The 19546-nt window shown below is 37.9% G+C and overlaps 1 protein-coding gene across 1 annotated transcript; it reads right to left on the bottom strand.

Moving 5' to 3' along the window:
* Positions 1–690: 690 nt before the first annotated feature.
* Positions 691–1056, bottom strand: LOC138875829 (secreted RxLR effector protein 161-like). Its single transcript, XM_070154702.1, has one exon. The coding sequence runs from the start codon at positions 1054–1056 to the stop codon at positions 691–693; it is 366 nt and encodes a 121-aa protein (XP_070010803.1).
* Between the last annotated feature and the right edge of the window lie 18490 nt (positions 1057–19546).

Below are 19546 nucleotides of genomic sequence, written 5' to 3'. Positions count from 1 at the left end.
ACGACGTGATATACAGACTCTAAAAAGTTGGATGATGTTGCAGTTGCATTAATTTTGTTGTCTTTTTAAAAAGCATGAGAAGAACACATTACTACTAGCCTGTGGTACAGGAACCAGGTTCCTGACCTATTTTTTTTGTAAAAGGATTTTGCAGCTCTCTTTCGTAGTTCAACACTGTGCCTTTAGCTTCTATAATTATTATGTGTGTTTACCTGTAACGGTATAGATGTGAGTTAGGCCTGGTTAGAAAACACTTTAGCTAATTTTACTTGAGGATGACTTTTATAGCCATATGAGTGGAACCAGGTTCTCAATCAAGTTTAATTAACCCCAGTGTCATCCTATTTCTCTCAAAGTGTTCCCTGCTCAGAGCTTTGGTGAAGATATCTGCAATTTGATCTTCCGTGCAGCAAAGTCTCATACAAATAAGTCCCTTTTCCACATTGTCTCTAAGAAAATGGTGTCTGACATTAATGTGCTTGGTTCTCTTATGTTGAACCGGGTTCTTTGCCATATTGAGAGCACTGGTGTTGTCACATAGAAGCGGCACACAATCAATGTATATGCCAAAATCTTCCAATTGTTGCTTGATCCACAGTAATTGAGCACAGCACGAGGCAGCTGCAACATATTCTCCTTCAGCTGTTGAGAGAGCCACTAAGTTTTCCTTGTACCCCATGAGATTCGACATTATCCAAGGAAATGAGCCATTCCAGATGTGCTTTTCCTGTCCACCAAATAGCCTGCATAATCAGCATCAGCATAACCAATAAGGTTGAAATTGTCACGTAAAGGATAGTACAGAACCAGGTCATGTGTGCCCTTAAGATATCTCAGAATTCTCTTAGCAGCCTTCAGATGAGATTCCTTAGGATTTGATCGGAACCTTGAACATAATCCCACACTAAATACAATGTTTGGCCTACTGGCAGTAATGTAGAGTAGAGATCCAATGATTCCCCTATACATTGTTTGATTTATAGGTGATCCAGAATCATCCATGTCTAGCTTAGTAGCAGTAGCAATAGGGGTATCGATCACCTTTGATGCTTCCATATCAAACCTTTTCAGAAGTTCTTTGATGTATTTCTGTTGACTGATACACGTTCCCTTTATGGACTACTTCACTTGAAGACCCAGGAAGAAGTTCAGTTCCCCCACCATACTCATCTCAAACTCACTTCCCATGAGTTTAGCAAATTCTTCACATAATGAGTCTGATGTATCCCCGAATATGATGTCATCCACATAAACCTGAACAATGAGCAGGTTCCTTCCTCATTTCTTCAAGAACAATGTATTGTCAATCTTTCCTTTTGTGAAACCATTTTCCAAGAGAAATTTGGATAGCCTCTCATACCAGGCTCTAGGGGCCTGCTTCAATCCGTACCATGCCTTATCCAATTTGAATACATGTTCAAGATGTCATGACATTCAAAACCAGGGGGTTGCTTGACATAGTCTTCTTCTTTAAGAAAACTATTCAGGAAGGCACTCTTCACATCCATTTGGAATAAGGTGAATTCCATATGTGATTCAAAGGCAATGAGGATCCTCATAGCTTCCATGCGAGCAACTGGGGTGCAAAAGTATCATCATTATCAATCCCTTCCTCTTGATTATATCCTTGGATGACAAGCCTTGTTTTGTTCCTTGTAGTATTTCCATGTTCATTCAGCGTATTCCTGAATACCCACCTAGTGCCTATGATGGTTCTATCTGAGGGCCCGGGTACCAGGTGCCATACCTTGTTTCTTTCAAATTGATGTAGTTCCTATTGCATTGCCGTAATCTAGTCTACATTCTTCAAGGTTTCCTTGATATTTTTGGGTTCTATTTGGGATAGAAATGCTGAGAAGACTAGGGAATTTCTAGTTTTTGATCTTGTCTGAACTCTAGAATCAAGGGGGGTGATTATATTATCAAGTGGATGAGAGCTTTTGTGTTTCCAATTTGGGACTGAAATTTGATTGGTGGAGGAACTAGGTAAATTAGATGGATTTCCCTGCACTCCTCGTTCTGCTACCTGTGGAGTGCCTTGCACTGCATCTCCAACTCTTTCTTCAGCTTTAGTGGTAGTAATTGGAGTACAAGGTTCCTCTTGAGAAGTGGAAGAGGATGTTACATTTTCTTCACCTGCCTCATTCATCTGGCTCATCATATCAGCCTTTCCATTTGAAACATCAGATATTTCCCCAGGAACCAAAAGTGGTTCATTGTCTTGATCATCACTGTTTCCTTCCTTGTTAGAGGAGGGTGTCTCATTGAACAACACATGAACACTTTCTTCTACACATTGTGTCCTTTTGTTATAGACTTTGTAGGCTTTACTTTGAGAGGAATATCCCATAAAGATTCCTTCATCACTTTTTGCATCAAACTTCCCAAGCTGGTCCTTCCCGTTGTTGAGAACATAACATTTTCATCCAAAGGTTATCAGATGAGTTATCTTTGGTTTTCTTCCATTAAGTAGCTCATAAGGTGTTTTTTCAAGAGGGACCTGATCATGCATATGTTCACCAAGTAGCACACAGTGTTTATTGCCTCTACCCAGAAATGTTTGGCAATTCCACTATCAATAAGCATTGTCCGTGCCATGTCTTCCAGAGTTCTGTTCTTTATTTCAACAACATCATTTTGTTGTGGAGTCCTTGGGGCTGAGAAGTTGTGAGTAATCCTATTTTCCTTGCAAAACTCATCAAATTTGGCATTCTCGAATTCTGTCCCATGGTCAGATCTGATGCAGGCTACTTCCAATTCTATCTTTACTTGGATTTTCTTGACAAAGGCCACAAATACCTCGAAGGTTTCATCTTTTGTTCTAAGAAATAGTGTCCAAGTGAATCTTGAATAGTCGTCCACAATCACAAAAATATACTTCTTTCCACCTCTGCTTGGTATTCTCATAGGACCGCACAGATCCATATGAAGGAGTTCGAGTGATTTTAATGTGCTAACATCCTTCTTTGGCTTAAAGAATGATTTCACATGTTTTCCTCTAGCACATGCATCACACACTCTGTGCTCCTTGAACTTTGAATTTGGCAAACCACGCATCCGATCCTTCTGTATCAATTTATTCAGAAGTTAGAAGCTTGCATGCCCCAATCTTCTATGCCACAGTTCTGCATCATTATCCACTACCTTCAATAATCTCATATCACTAGCTTGTAGAGATTCAAAATCAGCAATATAAATGTTCTTGTATCTTTTGGCTACAAGAACCACTTTACCAGTTACAAGATTAGTAATTGTGCACACTTTAGACAAGAACTCCACTTTGTTCCCTTTGTCACAGATTTGAGAGACACTCAAGAGATTGTACTTCAGGCCATCCACATAGTATACATTCTTAATTGAGTGTGAAAGAGACTTTATCTGACACCGAGAATGTATCCCTTTTTTCCATTTCCAAAGGATACATTCCCTCCCTGTAGGGCTTTCAGTGAGAGAAAATCCATGGTGTTTCCAGTCATGTGCTTTGAACATCTACTGTCCATGATCCATTGCAGTCTGCTTCCTCTCACTGTTCCCTGCACGTATAAATTATGGCTTAGATGTAGGAACCCAAACTAGTATGGGTCCCTTGTAATGAGGAAAAGGGTGGATAAGAGCTTTTCTAGTCCATGTAGGCAATATGTGATTTTTGCGAGTGGTACCTGGTCCCCCTTTAGTAGTCACTTTTTCAGCAAACACTTTATTTTTCTGAACAGATTGAACCCTAGCCTAGCAAATTTCCTTGAAGTGTCCATTGTTCCCACAGTGGGTACAAAGCCAGTTATCAGGAACAATGACATACTTGCTGTGAGGGTAGTAAGGAACTTTCTCCTTTTGGAACTCGATTCCCTGCATGTTTCCACTATTGTTGAAGTACATGGTAGCGACAACATCTGAGGACCAGGTCCACTTAAGAGATATTTCAAGATCAATTTTTACTTTCTCCAATTCAGCTTAAAGTTGCCTATTTTTCTCGAGTTCACCACATAGACAAGTTTTCACATTATTTAATTCCTTTTCAAGCTTGATGTGTGTCTCACTAGCTACTTCTTTCCCTTTCTCAATACTTACAGGCCTATGTTCTGATTTGAGTCCCTTAATTGTTTCCTCTAGGTCTGTGATTATCACCAAAAAGTCATCCCTTTCTTGCTCAGTAGCTGCAATTTTCTCTACTTGTTGATACCCAATTTTTCCCTATATTTTTTATATGCATAAATACCTTTAAAATATCATATATACCTTTAAAATATATATATATACATATATATATATATATACATATATATGAACATGCATAATGTTTTTATAATTTTCCTATAATTTTAAAGATTTTTAATTGATTTATTTCTTCCCCTTTTTACTCATAAAATCCCCAATAATTATCCCTCAAATTGTTGTTGGGGTTATTTAGTCATTTAAATTCTATATTTATGAAAAAATATTATTAAAATAATTTTAGTGCATTTTTAAAATTGCATTTTTGTATTTTAAAAGTTAAATTGCATATAATTGCAATATTAGCCTTATTAATGTATAATTACCTTTATATGCATAAAATTGATCCTCTATATTTTTAAAATGTTAAATATTTATTTTAAATCATTTTTTTATATAAAATTATTTTCTAAAAATTATCTATTATTTATTATAAATTATATAGGAGAAAATTGGCTACTTAAAATATAGCCGGATTTGCATTTCAATTTAGCCCAATTTAAACCCAACCCCAACCCAATTTTGTATTAAAACTACCCCACCCAAACCCTAAACCCGCCTACCCCGACCCAAAATCCATTGAATCATGGCCGTTGATCTGAGAGATCAACGGCCCGTATTAACCCCTTACTTTTTTATCCCAAACGACCCCCTAAACCTAAGTCATTTTCCAAATACGTCGCCTCTGTATTCTCTCATCTCCTCTCCTCTCTCAGCAACCCAACCAAACCCCAGCCCTTTAGCCACCGACCTCCCTTCTCCGGTCTTCTCCGGTGATTTCCCATCAACGCCTAAGCCTCTAATGGCTCCTCTAATACTATGCTTGCCTTCTCTAAGGTCTTCAAGGGCCCAAGGGCATGCTGACTTGCACCTAGGGTTCGTAACTTGTCTATTCTTAGCTACTCCGGTGTGATTTCAAGCAAAATCATGTTGTATGTGTTACGATCTTTGGGATTCTAGACAGGTTCTTTCATCTCCATTTGGGTTTCTTCTGAAACCCTAATTTCTCCCTACATCTCTTAGATCTGTACAATTTTAAAATGATTTGAGTTTGTTTCTTTAGTGTTTTACACTGTTCTTGGAACTCTTTTACAAGAATCATCGATTTCAAGTGTTTTCGTCTTCTTCTAAAAAATAGGGTTTTCAGAACTTCTTCTAAAACTTTGTTTAAACTGATTATTTATGTTTAAACTTCTATCTCTTGCATATTTCGACTGATTCTATGGTTTTACTACCTTTTCAACTCGCCTGTGTTGAAAGCCCTAATTTTCTAGAGTTCTTCGTTTGGTTTTGTGTATTAGCATGACTGCTCGTTTCTTGTTTGAGTTTATGTGACTATCTTGCTTCGAATTTGTTCTTGCTGAGTTGTTAGCCTAACTTATATCACCTCTATGTGCTTATGTTCATCTTGACTGTTCAAACTTGCCTCTTTCTATCGATACTATTTAACCTGTATGTTTGTTATGTCTGGTTATTCTTATCTTACTCTATTTATATGCTGAATACTGAATCGTGACTTCCTCTTTGATTGATTCTGGATTCCCTATGTTATGGTTTAATTGAAAGACCTTCCTTTAAACCCTCAATTTCTACCTCTTCTATTCAAATTAACTGATTTGCCTACCTTGTCTGCTGTGGTACTTTATTCTTACTGACTATTTCCTTAATTAGAGTTTTCTGAACTTAGCCCTAATTGTTTACCCTATACTTACTGAATTTGATTCTTTCCTTGTTAGTCATACACTGATTTCTTTCATTATCTGTTACTTGCTCTTACCATTTGAATTGATTCCCTTAACTTAATGAAGTACTTGTCCTGATTTTGCTCTAATTGGTTTTGAGTTCCATAATTACTATGCTACTATGATTCTTGCCTTATTTTACCTAATTTTCGAACTACTATATATACATACTCTCTTATTAACACAAACACATGAACACTTTGGTTCAAAAGCTCTCTCTCTCTCTCTCACTTAAACTTTCTGCTCTCTCTTTTGTGCTACTAGCTATTATTCTGAGTTGGCCGGCTGCAAGCCAAGACTAACAATTGTGCTCTCTTGCTCCTTCACTTTTGTTTACTGTCTTCTTTACTGGTATGTTCTAATTTCAATTCAAGTTCCAAAAACAATGTGGTTCTTTTATTTCTTCAGTTCATCCTATTTCTAGTTTGTTGTTACTTATGGTTTTGCTGTAAAACTTGCAGTTAATATGATTACATGATTAGCATATTATGTACTCCCCTTCCTTAGAATCAGTATGAACATGTTACCCCCCCCCCTCTATGTAGTCTGTCTCTATGTGATTTTGCTCTATCTGGTTTCTGGTATGAGTCTCCTTATGAAGTAGTCTGCACTCCTAAACTTGTATGGTTCTGGGATTGACCTGAAATCATGTGTGTGAGCACGTGATTTTCGCCCTAAGCTAATTATTCCCAAAAATTCAAACAAAATGATTTTTCTTTATTTTTACAATTTTTGTGCATTTTGGTGTTATTTCCTGTTAATTGTTTGCATTTTATTTGTGCATGTTAATTCATATGAAAATACCAAAATATGCATTTGTATTTATGATATAATTTTATATTTTTAGGATTAATTAGGGGTTAATTTGTTTTAGAACAAAACATGAAAAATCACAAAAATAGTTCATTTTTGCATTTTAATTGTTTTAATCGTGAATTTGTCGTAAAATAGGTTTTAAATAATTTGATAATTTAATTAGTGTAGCTTTGGAATATTAGGACTTTATTTTAATTTTTGCACATTTATAAAATTAGGGAAAAATAAACAAAAATATAAAATGAAAAAAAGAAAAAAAAACAAAGGAAAATAAATAAAGGGGTTTTAATACAAAGCCACAATTGGGCTCTTTCAATTAAATTCCACCACAACCCAAAACAATGTCATTCGCTCAGGCCCAATGTCGCCCCATCCGGACCCAACCCCCTTTCAACCAAACGACGCCGTTTGGCGTTGTTAAATCTGAGCCCTTAATCGTGTTAATCCAACGGCCCATAACCCTTCCACATTTGACATAATATTGTCCGAATAAACCTCTAACCCTAGAGACATCAGACCTTCTTCCTCGTACCAATCTCCAGCCCCGCCGGAACCTCGCCGCCGGCAAACGACTTCCATGCCAAAAGCTCCAAATTAACACCATAGATTCCCCATGAATCCCTCTTTCCATTCCTACCATTGGTTTCCCTTGAATATTGCCGGATCTTGTTGAATCTCCGATTGAAGTTTTCCGGCCAAGTCGCAAACTCACCCAAACCGGCCCAAATTCACACCATGCCTTCCCTTGACCTCCCTCATCCCTAATATCTCATTAGTTTCTGTCAAATACCACCGGAACTGGACGAATTTTTGAATTCGAGGTTCTCGATGTTTTGGGTTGTTTGGAGGGTTTTTCAAGTCGAGTGACCTCAGGTTAATATTATAGGTCTATTTCGTATGAAATGGATGTATAATATTAACTTGAAGTTAATTTCGAAGATTTTTTCTTTTGGAAGCTAAACTTCAGTAAGTTTTATCTCCTTCTTTTCTTTAGTTCAATTCATTGTTCTGTCTATTCGATCAAGCATCATTTTAATTATACTAGTTTAAGTTCGTCTCTGATTGGTATGGAAGTTTAGGATAATCTTTTAGGTTAATTTTCATTTTTTTTTTGTTTCTTTCTTTTGTTTAAATTCTGTTTTGATTTTGAATGCTCAAATGACAATTGGTCGTTAAGCTTTCTCTTTGTTCTGTTCATGTGAAATTAGATTTGGAATTTGACTTAGTTTAACTTCAGTTTATGCTTTTGTTAAAGCCTTATCAGTTGGTTATTTGTTCAATCGATATTGGTGTTAATTAATGCATTGTTTAGGATAGGTTGTTTGGGTCAGCTGAATAATTCACGTATTAGTTAGTTTTAGGTAAATTTTAGCTAAGATGAAGGGGTTGGGATCATGATAACATTAATCTGTAAATTTCAGACTAGTAGAAGGGCATTTTAGGCATGGAAAAGGGTAGTCTAGGTATTTCAGAAGCAAGGAATCTTTGGCAACTGAACTTAGAAGCCACTAGAAGCACCTAGAAGGGGTTCTAATTGGTATTTTAGAAACATAGTGGTGTGACTTGGGTAGCAAGTCAGTAAATAAGCGATTTCTAAGCTAAAAGCAAGAGTCAAAAAGGGACCAAAGTGCAAAATAAAACCTGCAGGGGCTGCCCTAGTTGTTTGCCTATAAAGGCATCATTTCTTGGCTTAGAGGGCAAAGGGGGGAGGAGCTAAAAAGTCCAGAAATAAGGGCTGCACAACTGCACTGTTTTATTGAGAAGAGAATCCCAAAAAAGGGGTCATTAGCACTAGATCTCACAAAGCAATTTCAGAAATGGATACAGCCTTACTGTTCCATTGATTTCTTTTTTTCTAATATTCAAAATTCATCTTGGTTGAAGTAATATGGGGTGTAATTTGAGTGTTGGGATGTGGTTCGAGCTTGGTTTTACTTGGGTTTGAAGCTTGGAAGTCAAGTTCTTGGTTTAATTTCATTACTGGTTGAATTTGAAGCCTATTTCTACTACTGCTATTGCTGAACCTGCTGATACTCAGTTTTTCTTTATATTTTGCCTTTTTCCAGGTATCTTTCTGGCCTTTGAATTGAACCTATATCCAAATGAAGTGTTGTTGAAATGAGAATATATTTGAAGTTGATTTCCATGTCTCTTTTAGTGTTTTAATACCTAATAGTTGTATTTTGAATCATGTGTTAATTAGGTTAAGCCCACCATGTGTGTGTTTTAATTCCCCGTGAGAGAACAATTTGTGATGATTGTGCAAAGGTTTTGTAACAGGGGTTAGGTTAATGCTTGGAGTCATAGATCTGGTTCAGTGTTGTTAAAAACTATATACAAATTTTCTTTTCAGTTTTGATGGCTGTTTTGATTCACTAAGATGTTATGTATGGACTTGTAGGTATTTTCTTAGCTTTTTTTATAAGCATGTCTATTTCTTATTTGAAACTAGTTGGGATTGATGGCAAACGCAGGGGTTAGACGACTATTCAATTTGGTAATTAAGAATTTCATGTTGGTCTGACTATTGATTAATAATGGTTCATATGGGAAATGGAATAGGAAGGAGCATTAATTGAGCATGAGATTTGAATAATCATGTGTTAACTTCAATGGTGATTATCTGATGGTTGTTGTAATTCAAGCAGGCGTTGTGTTGATTGTAGTATTTGAAATTTGATAATAAAGTGAAAAAAAAAGTTTTGTTCCGGTTGTTGTTGTGCGAGGTCGAACCAAGGATCCCATCCTTGGTTGAAGCCGGCCGGTGGTGAATTTGGGCTCCCTCATGGGCCAATTTAGATTAACATTAATAGGAGCCCATAACAATTCCCATCCGCGTACCCTCATGCCTTGTGCTGGGCCCTTTGAGACCCAAGGCCGGTTGTCCGTTCCTTCTGTTTTGGATATTTGGATCCGGGTTTGAATTTGAAGCCCGAGTTCGGATAATAATCAATTAGGATTTTCTTTTTCTTTTAGAGACAAACAAAAAAAATAGAAAATATAGTTCATTTTAGGATATCCTTAAATAAAAATGAGACGAGCCTCGCCAAATCAAAGTGCAAATTGCGGGGCCGTCAACAAATGCTTGCGTAACATACTTAGATTTCGGGATGGGTCGTTTAGCGAATTCCACGGGCTTCCCCAAAATAATAATGCGTTAGTCTCTTTAGGGGAGCTTTTAATAATATTACGTTCCTAAACTCGGGTGCGCATTGATGCGACCCAAATCCAATTCTTGATGAAGTCGAAATGTGTTGACAATCACGGGCGCATTGATTGCGACGGGGTTCGAAACGCGTTTTCACGACATCGTAATTATTATAAAATAAATAATGATAGAAAAGAGGTTCACAAATTGAGACGAGCCTCACCGCACAAAAATAAATAAATGTGGGGCCCTCAATAAATGGTTATTAAAAATGATTAGAATTTGGGATGGCTATTTAGCGAACTTCACGGTCTTCCCCAAAATAATATTACGTTAGAATCCTTAGGCGTGATTTTAATTAAATTACCTTCTTAAACTCGGGTGCGCATTGATGCGACCCAAATCCAAACCTCGACGAAGTCGAAATGTGTTGACAACCGCGGGTGCATTGATTACGACGTGGTTCGAAACGCGTTTTCACGACGTTGCAATTTTTTTAAAATAAATAATGATAAAAAGCGGTTTACGAATAAAAGGCACATAAGCTAGCAGGTATAAAAATCAGATAAAATCAAATGCAACAGTTAAGCGACCGTGCTAGAACCACGGAACTCGGGAATGCCTAACACCTTCTCCCGGGTTAACAGAATTCCTTTCTCGGATGGTTCGCAGACTGTAACAGAGTCATATTTTTCCTCGGTTCGGAATTCAACCGGTGACTTGGGAAACCATTAATCTCCCAAGTGGCGACTCTAATTCCTTAATAATAAATCCCGTTCCGATTATCCTTTAATTGGAAAAACTCCTTTACGCCCCTTGCGGTGGTGTAGGTAGAAAAAAGGAGGTGTGACAATGTGGATCCTATGCTAAACCCCCTTAAGCCTTGTTGTTTCTGTGACTATGTCTGATCAGTTGTGTCTGAGCATGTCTGTACCAATTCCTAAGACCTTTTCCTGTTATGTGTTTACAATCATGTGTTCTATGTATCCTCAATCCCCATCACCCCTGTGTATAGGTTTGTTCCTTCTGTCTTGGTCCTGTGAGTATTGCTGATGTGGTTTTGGACTCCATGTTTGATTTACTATTGTCTAATCATGTAATTATCTCTTTTCAAAGTTGTTTTACTGTGTGACTCCCTCTTTTACTCCACAAAGCTATTTCAAGTAGACCTCTTTTTAATACTTTTCCCACTAAAACTCTTCAAACTGTGTTAAGCACTCTCACTCTACTCCTAAGTCACTAGGTTCTGCCCCCTCCAGTATGTGTACTGCCTTGGGATCCTCTTGAGAACCTTCTTAACTCTGGCATACTGAGGCTGGCCTTTCCGCACTACACTTATTCAATTTGGTTACCAAGTCTAGGTGTAAGCACTTCTCGGGATCCTTGAGATCCTTAGGGAACTTTGATGCACCTAGACTATGACACTGTCTATGGAATTTGGGCATTTGAGGCTGTTGGAGGCTTTGGAAATCTGGGCCTATCTGTAGGCTCCCTATAGAATAACTTCTTATTTTCTTATCTACTTATGTAATTCATTCATATGGTCTGTAATAACGTGTAAACGAATATTGGGGTAACTAGTGAAAAAGGACGGGTAGTTACATATTTGTGGGGTAATACGGGTAGAAACCAAGCCTATAGGACTTTATGTTTTGCTATGTTTGCCTCACTATGTTAGAAATCCTGCCTATAGGTCTCAAGTGGTTCGAATAATTGAAATCATGTTTATAGGTCTTAAAATCAATTTCACAAGTAGATGACATGCCTATCGGATATAATTCAATCCAGCTTCTATTATAGCAAGTGTTTACATGTTTTTTTTTTCATTTGTCATCATGCCTGCTGTCACACCTCCTTTTTGCGCGCCCGCCCCGAAGGGTTAAATGCGCGGGTGGAGTTTTTCCAATTTAAGTGACAATATTCGAAATGGGATTATTTATTTAATTCAGAGTCGCCACTTGGGAAAGGTTTGGTTTTTGGTGTCCCAAGTCACCGGTTTATCTTGAATCCCAAATCGAGGAAAAATATTCGACTTTTCCAAATGAAGTCTGCGAACCAGAAATTCTAAGTAAGGAATTCTGTTGACCCGAGGGAAGGTGTTAGGCACCCTCGAATCCCGTGGTTCTAGCACGGTCGCTTAAATTATTATAATGGCTAAATATCTGGATTTAAATACATGTTGTGACTTATGTGCTTTTATTAAGTTTAAACCGCTTTTATTATTATCATTTATTTTTATAGAATTGCAACGTCGTGAAAATGCATCTCGAACCACGTCACAATCAATGCACCCGTGGTCGTCGACACATTTTGACTCCGTTGAGATTTGGATTTGGGTCACATCAATGTGCACCCGTGTTTAAGAAGGTTAAATTATTAAAGGTACGCCTAAAGCAACTAGCGTATTGTTATTTTAGGAAGAGGCCGTGAAGGTTCATTAAACGGCCAAATCCAAAGTCTAGTCAATGGTTGTGTATTTTATTGAGGGCCCCGACGGTTTGTGATTTATTTGGCGAGGCTCGTCTCATTTTTATTTTAAAGGATAAACCTATAGTGACTATATTTTCTATTAAGTTCGTCTCTAAAATAAAAGAAAATCTCTTAATTATTTACATGCTGAAAACGTAACTTATTAGTTATTAGTTTACGGCTAATGCGATTGGAAAATTGCGATCGAGTTTGTACAAAGAAAAACTGCTTTCATTTTTATATTCTATTATTTACTAATGCTGGAACATGAGAGGGATACACAATAATATCAAAGCCGATTAGCTATTCTTCAAGTAATTTAAACTAGCATTATTAGATGAAGAAATCATACATATGCAGCCTCATTACTCATTAATTAGTCGACTACATTTTTATACAAAGAGAGGAAAATTAATATTCAAACACAGATCCAAACAAAAGAATTCAACAGGAACATGAGCCTGATTAATATTTCATTTTTCGCTTCAAGCCAAGAGTGTACAAATGTGTACCTGGAAACAGCAGTACAAGAACAAAAGAAGTAGGAGTCAGCAACAGTAATAACGCGGCAACAGCAGGTTCAGCAACACCGCAAAACCAGTAACAACCAGTAGAATAACCCAGTAACAGATTGAAAACTCAACAAGTGCAAAAGTACAATCGCAGTCAAAGCAGAAGAGAGAAAAGATACGAGATGCAGTAGTTTCTGACTTTTGAATAACACTCGAAGAAAAGCAAACAGAATTGTTCGAGTGAAAGTTCAAATTGTCTTTCTCTTTTACTATCACAAACTCTCTCAAGTATAAAAGTGTGTCAACTCTCAAGTGTAAAAAGAATCTGTCAACTCTCTCTTAAAAATCCTCTCAATAATATTCAACTCTTTTTCTCTCCCCCAAAAAATCCCTCTTAAAACTCTCAAGTCTTTCCCCCTCCTCAATGTCAAGAAAATGACTCTATATTTATAGCAAGACAAGTCTTCAATTCCCAACCCCCAAATTATTCCCCCAATGGCATGCTTTGTCCCACTATCAAATGTCTTCTTTATTTTAAAACTTTGTCCCCCATGCCTACATTAAATAAATGCCACATTACCAACCCATTACAATATGTCCCCCATGCCTACATTAAACAAGTACAAGATTCCTCCCCATTATGTTTTGTCTTGTCCCCCATTATATTAAACAAGTACATCAAAAACCCCACCCCATTATATTTGTCCCTCATGCTTAACATAAAGAATCAAAATAATGTTAAATTACCAAACTACCCCTCCGACCTTATTGCAATTACAAATCTACCCCCGAATGCAATGCAATTTACCAAATTACCCCCATCAGCTCTAAACACTCAATTAATCATAATTCGACCAAAATATGATCAAGATGACCAATTTCTCAACAATCTTCAACAACAATTATATGAACACTATGAACAACACAACTCAAATTAATGGAATGAATTAACCATATCGGGAACCAATCCTGGTTAATTTAGACCATGAATGTATGAGCAAGAACACAACAATACAAATAACAAAATACTAAATTAACAAATCAAAGACAAACATAAACTCACATTAAATCACTGGATTTAAACATGAACTTAAAACAAAGATGAACATGAATTAAATCTGTTTTTAAGCAACAAACATGACGGATTCTAACGATTCAAACAACATTAATATTTTCTGGAAAATACATAACACATGAAACAAATTGAAGAAATAATTAATTAAATTTCAATTTGAATCTAACAAATATTAAACTAACAAATATTCACTTCAACAATAATACGAACATGAAATAAACATGAAAAACAAGTAATTAATCTTTCATTTGGAATCTGAAAAATTAATTTAACAAACAACACATGAACATGAACTAAAAATTAATTCAAACGATAAACAAAACAAACATTTGCCGATTTTAGATTCGAAAAATATCAAAACAAAATACGGACAAAATAAAACTCAAAAAATCACTAACCGGATTGAAATGAAATATGTACGGACTGTTTCGTCGACCCAAGCTTAAAACAAATGACGATGAAAACAAACTGTCCGGAAACGAGTATCGCACCAAGATAATTTGTCGCCGAAGACGACCACGAACGGACGACCAAAGAAGATGGCCGCCCGTCACAAGAAAATGGACTGTGAATCAGCTGGGGCGTGTATGGTCACATGAAGAAACTAGCGTGAGCAGCAGTGATGGGTCTGTTTGGCGTCGAGCTGGACGACGAGCGGCTGCAGCAAACGACTGCCATGGTAGAAGGGGAAGCAGCGTCAATGACGCACTGGGGAACGGACTGGGCGACGAGCAGTGACAGCAGCCGTGGTTGACGCGAAACAGGAGCAGCTGGGTGCGTTCGCTCGTGAAGAAACCATGGACGACGAGGTCGGGGGCAAAGGCTGCCATGGACGCGAATTTGAAACAGAAGTAGCAGCAGCTGGAGTAGAAACAGTGACGAGCTCCGAGCTGGAACGAGGTCGGGGGCAAAGGCTGCCATGGACGTCGAGCTCAAGCTCGATCTTGACGCCGGATGACGAGGATGAAACAGAAACAGTCGTGTGGTCGCCTGGGCTGCTCGTGGTCGAAGACTAAGTAGCTGCGACCTTGGTGATGGTGAAGCCGAAGGCAGCGGGGTGGGTCATCAACGGGGTTGTTCGTTCATGGCTATCATTGGGTGGTTGTGTCGCTTGGTTGTTTGAGCGACGAACGAAGGAGGAGGAGGAGCCATGAACATTGGTGAAGCTGAAGACGCAGCTGGGTCGTCCATGGTGAGGGTGAAGGGCAGCCATGGTTGTGTGCTTGGAGTTTTGAGAGGATGAAGAGAGGAGGCGGATGAGTTAGTGTTTTAGGGTTTTTGTTTTGTTATTTTTTGTTTTGTTTTTGTGTTTAGACCAAAAAATGAAGAAAGGGGTTGGGTATTGGGTTAATGGGGCGGACCGGGTCGACCCGTGTGAAGTGGACTGGGTCGTGGACAATTGTTTGGGCCTGGGGTTGAAAATTGAAGAAGTGGCCCAATCCGATTTTTATTTGTATTTTTGTTCTCTTTTCTTCTTTTATTTTCTAAAACTAAATTATAAAAATACTTAAGTTATTATTAAGAACTAAATTAAATTATAAAAGCGCAAATTAACTCCCAATAACAATTAACGCACAATTAAGTAATAATTAAGCATAAAATTGTTCATTTGGACATTAAATGCTAAAAATGCAAAAGATGCCTATTTTTGTAATTTTTAATTTTTGTAAAACTAATTTAATTACTAACAATTGTAGAATGAAATCCTACATGCAAAATGCGACATATTTTTATATTTTTTTATTAACTTAACAAATAAGCAAATGCAGACAAATACAAATGATTATCCAAAAGTATCACAAAAATACTCAAAATTGCACACCAAGGAAAATTATTTTATTTTGCATTTTCTGGGAGTATTTCTCATATAGGGCAAAAATCACGTGCTTACAGCTGCCCCTCTTTGCCCGAAGACACGAAGGGTTTTCGCGCAAAGATAAAGTGAGCGATTTTTGCCTATCCGAGTACTCCGTGTGAAGCATTTTTTTGAAAAAGATTTAACTGAACCTCTGCTTCAAAGGTTTCCTACATATCCCTGGCTAAAGGGGAATCAGGTTAATGTAGTTCGGGAAGTTTTGGTAGCTGAGACTACCATGGGATTGCAATGCTTGATGTTACTGCTGTTGCTGTTGTCACCGCTGCTTTACTGACCGCCTTATTACAACCAAAGAAAAATTGAAACTGAACTAAACACTTATATGCATGTCAACTGCTAGTTACAAGATTCCTATCTATGATTCTTTTGCGACTTGATCTTGGGTCTTAGCTGATTCTGCTTGTAGACTCCGATCTGAATCTTGATGCTTGCAAGTTGTAGGCGCCTATTTATTTCTGCGATACTGAATATGACGGGGTTTGTAGAACTCGGGACCTTGATCAAATCTTGGAGCGATCCGCCTTCCATTTTCTCCGGTGTCTCGGGACATCTTTTTCTTTTTCTTCTTAGATTCTGAGTTGAGACTCATCTTGTGGGTCGTTTCGATCCGTGTGGCTCGAGGTTAGACCTGCGGGAAAAACAAATGAACGAAATTTTCTGCCCCAGTTTCACTAGGAAAATTTCGTGAATTATTCGCCAGGAAGTTCATAAAATTGATGAAAGAGAATTTGCATGCTCAGTTCAGGGTTGGAGCCCTAATATCGACTAGCTGGGGAAAGGTTCAGTTTAGAGTTGAAACTCTAATACTGACCAACTGGGGAAAAGTTCAGTTTAGGGTTTAAAACCCTAATGCTGATTAAAGGAAAAAGTTCAGTTCAGGGTTTAAAACCCTAATGCTGACTAAAGGAAAGAGTTCAGTTTAGGGTTTAAAACCCTAATGCTGACATGCATGGAAAAAGCTCAGTTTAGGGTTTAAAACCCTAATGCTGGCTGAATGGAAAGAGTTCAGTTTAGGGTTTAAAACCCTAATGTTGATTGCATGGAAAAGCTCAGTTTAGGGTTTAAAACCCTAATGCTGGCTGAAAGAAAAAAAAAAAGAAAAAAAAATTCAGTTTAGGGTTTAAAACCCTAATGCTGACTAAAGGAAAAAAGTTCAGTTTAGGGTTTAAAACCCTAATGCTGACTAAAGGAAAAATTCAGTTTAGGGTTTAAAACCCTAATGCTGATTGCATGGAAAAGCTCAGTTTAGGGTTTAAAACCCTAATGCTGGCTGAAAGGAAAAAAGTTCAGTTTAGGGTTTAAAACCCTAATGCTGATTGCATGGAAAAGCTCAGTTTAGGGTTTAAAACCCTAATGCTGGCTGAAAGGAAAAAAGTTCAGTTTAGGGTTTAAAACCCTAATGCTGACTAAAGGAAAAATTCAGTTCAGGGTTTAAAACCCTAATGTTGATTGCATGGAAAAGCTCAGTTTAGGGTTTAAAACCCTAATGCTGGCTGAATGGAAAAAGTTCAGTTTAGGGTTTAAAACCCTAATGCTGACTGCATGGAAAAGCTCAGTTTAGGGTTTAAAACCCTAATGCTGGCTGAATGGAAAAAGTTCAGTTTAGGGTTTAAAACCCTAATGCTGACTAAAAGGAAAATTCAGTTTAGGGTTTAAAACCCTAATGCTGACTAAAAGGAAAATTCAGTTTAGGGTTTAAAACCCTAATGCTGACTGGTTGGGGGGTAAAGTTCGAGAATGCTAGCTAGCCTTTTTTTTTGGATTTTCTTGTTTTAGTGGCAGATAAAAGGGAGTCTCGTAGAAACTTACCTTTCGAGTGAATTCCTTATTGTCAAAATATTTCTTGTACCCATGTACCTTCTTCTTTGGGCGACACCTGCTTCTTGCACGGTTGTCTTGGATTATACCTGTTTCAACTTTTCAGACAGAGAACAATTGTTAGTTCGGAAATGACGGTCGGTTTGGTGACCTTGATCGTTCCTGTTGCTTTGTTGCGTCCTTATTTCTGTCGCGAAGTCCCGCCGTTGATTGGATTCAAATGGCGAAACTCTTTTGACTGCTCAGGCTTTGTATTTCCAGATTCTGTGATGATTTGCCTCGTAAGGCTCTCTTTTCTTTTTTTATTTTTTTTGTGTCCCATCTTGCTTGGAGATTCTCAACGGGGATTTTATTGGGGATACTCTGTGGGGATTTGTACAAAAGGAAGCTCTGTGGGGGGAATATTTACAAAGTGGATTCTTTGTGTGGATTTTTGTACAACGGGGCATGCTGGGGATTTGTTTCAAAGCGGGCTTTCTAGGATTTGTTGGGGTAAGCTTGTTGGGGAATTTTTACAAAGGGACTCGCTGGGGATGTGCTGAGGAAATTCCAACGGGGATTTTTTTTTTTTAATATTGGGGAGACTCTGTGGGGGATTGTACAAGGGGAGACTCTGTGGGGATTTGTACAGAACGGACTTGCTGGGGATTTGTTGGGGCAAGCTTGCTGGAGAATTTTTACAAGGGGACTCGCTGGGGATGTGACAGGTTTTTTTTTTTTTTTTTTTTGGCATCTTAGGAGAAAGATTCATCAGACTAAGATTTTGATCCTAGGAGAAGGTTCATCAGACTAGGTCTCTATCTTAGTAGAAAAATTCGTCGGACTAAGATTTTGATCCTAGGAGAAGGTTCGTCAGACTAGGTCTTGTTTTTTTGGTATCCTAGGAGAAAGATTCGTCAGACTAAGATTTGGATCCTAGGAGAAGGTTAATCAGACTAGGTCTCTATCTTAGGAGAAAAATTCATCGGACTAAGATTTTGATCCTAGGAGAAGGTTCGTCAGACTAGGTCTTTTCTTTTTTGGTATCTTAGGAGAAAGATTCATCGGACTAAGATTATGATCCTAGGAGAAGGTTCATCAGACTAGGTCTCTATCTTAGGAGAAAGATTCGTCGGACTAAGATTTTGATCCTAGGAGAAGGTTCATCAGACTAGGTCTTTTCTTTTTTGGTATCTTAGGAGAAAGGTTCATCGGACTAAGATTTTGATCCTAGGAGAAGGTTCATCAGACTAGGTCTCTATCTTAGGAGAAAGATTCGTCGGACTAAGATTTTGATCCTAGGAGAAGGTTCATCGGACTAGGTCTTGTTTTTTTTTGTTTTTTTTTTAATTATTATTCTTTTTTTTTTTTTGCATAGCTTCTTCCTTCGAAGACTACCTCCCTTGAGAGTCGTTTTGCCTTTCCCCGAAAGGAACCGCTGAGGATACCGACTTTCCAACCTTGTGTTGGACTCCTCGCAACTGCTAGGGATAACACTGTTGGGGAATTATTTACTTACATGTTGGGGGTACCTGACTTCCAGAGAATTTTCTAAATGGAAGGAAAATTTTCTGCCCCAGTTTGATAATATCCCTGTGCATGCATTTCTGGCATCAATGCCATTTCCCTTACCTGTTTCAAATCAGACAAAATTTGTTAGTTTAAAACATGGTGGTTGGTTGTGATACTCCCACTGGGATGGTTTTCCCTTTCTCCTTCCTTGCTCTACGCTCCACAGCTTGTTGGGGATGATATTATGTGCTGGGGATAATCCCTTTCTGCTGGGGATATCACTCTTCTTTTGCGACATAGCTCAGAAACTGGCATTTCCCCGACCTTTTAGTCTAGTATGAATTTACCAAATCATGCTCACTGCTCTCCCTGCTCTGTTCATGGGCC

This window comes from Nicotiana sylvestris, chromosome 8, assembly GCF_000393655.2.
Source record: "Nicotiana sylvestris chromosome 8, ASM39365v2, whole genome shotgun sequence".
Lineage (NCBI taxonomy): Eukaryota > Viridiplantae > Streptophyta > Magnoliopsida > Solanales > Solanaceae > Nicotiana > Nicotiana sylvestris.
Note: the sequence above shows the minus strand (reverse complement) of the source record. Positions and strands in the feature narration are given on the sequence as shown.

Excerpts from the sequence above, each read along its gene's own strand:
- LOC138875829 (XM_070154702.1), bottom strand. The coding sequence starts at position 1,056 with ATGGAAGCATCAAAGGTGATCGATACCCCTATTGCTACTGCTACTAAG.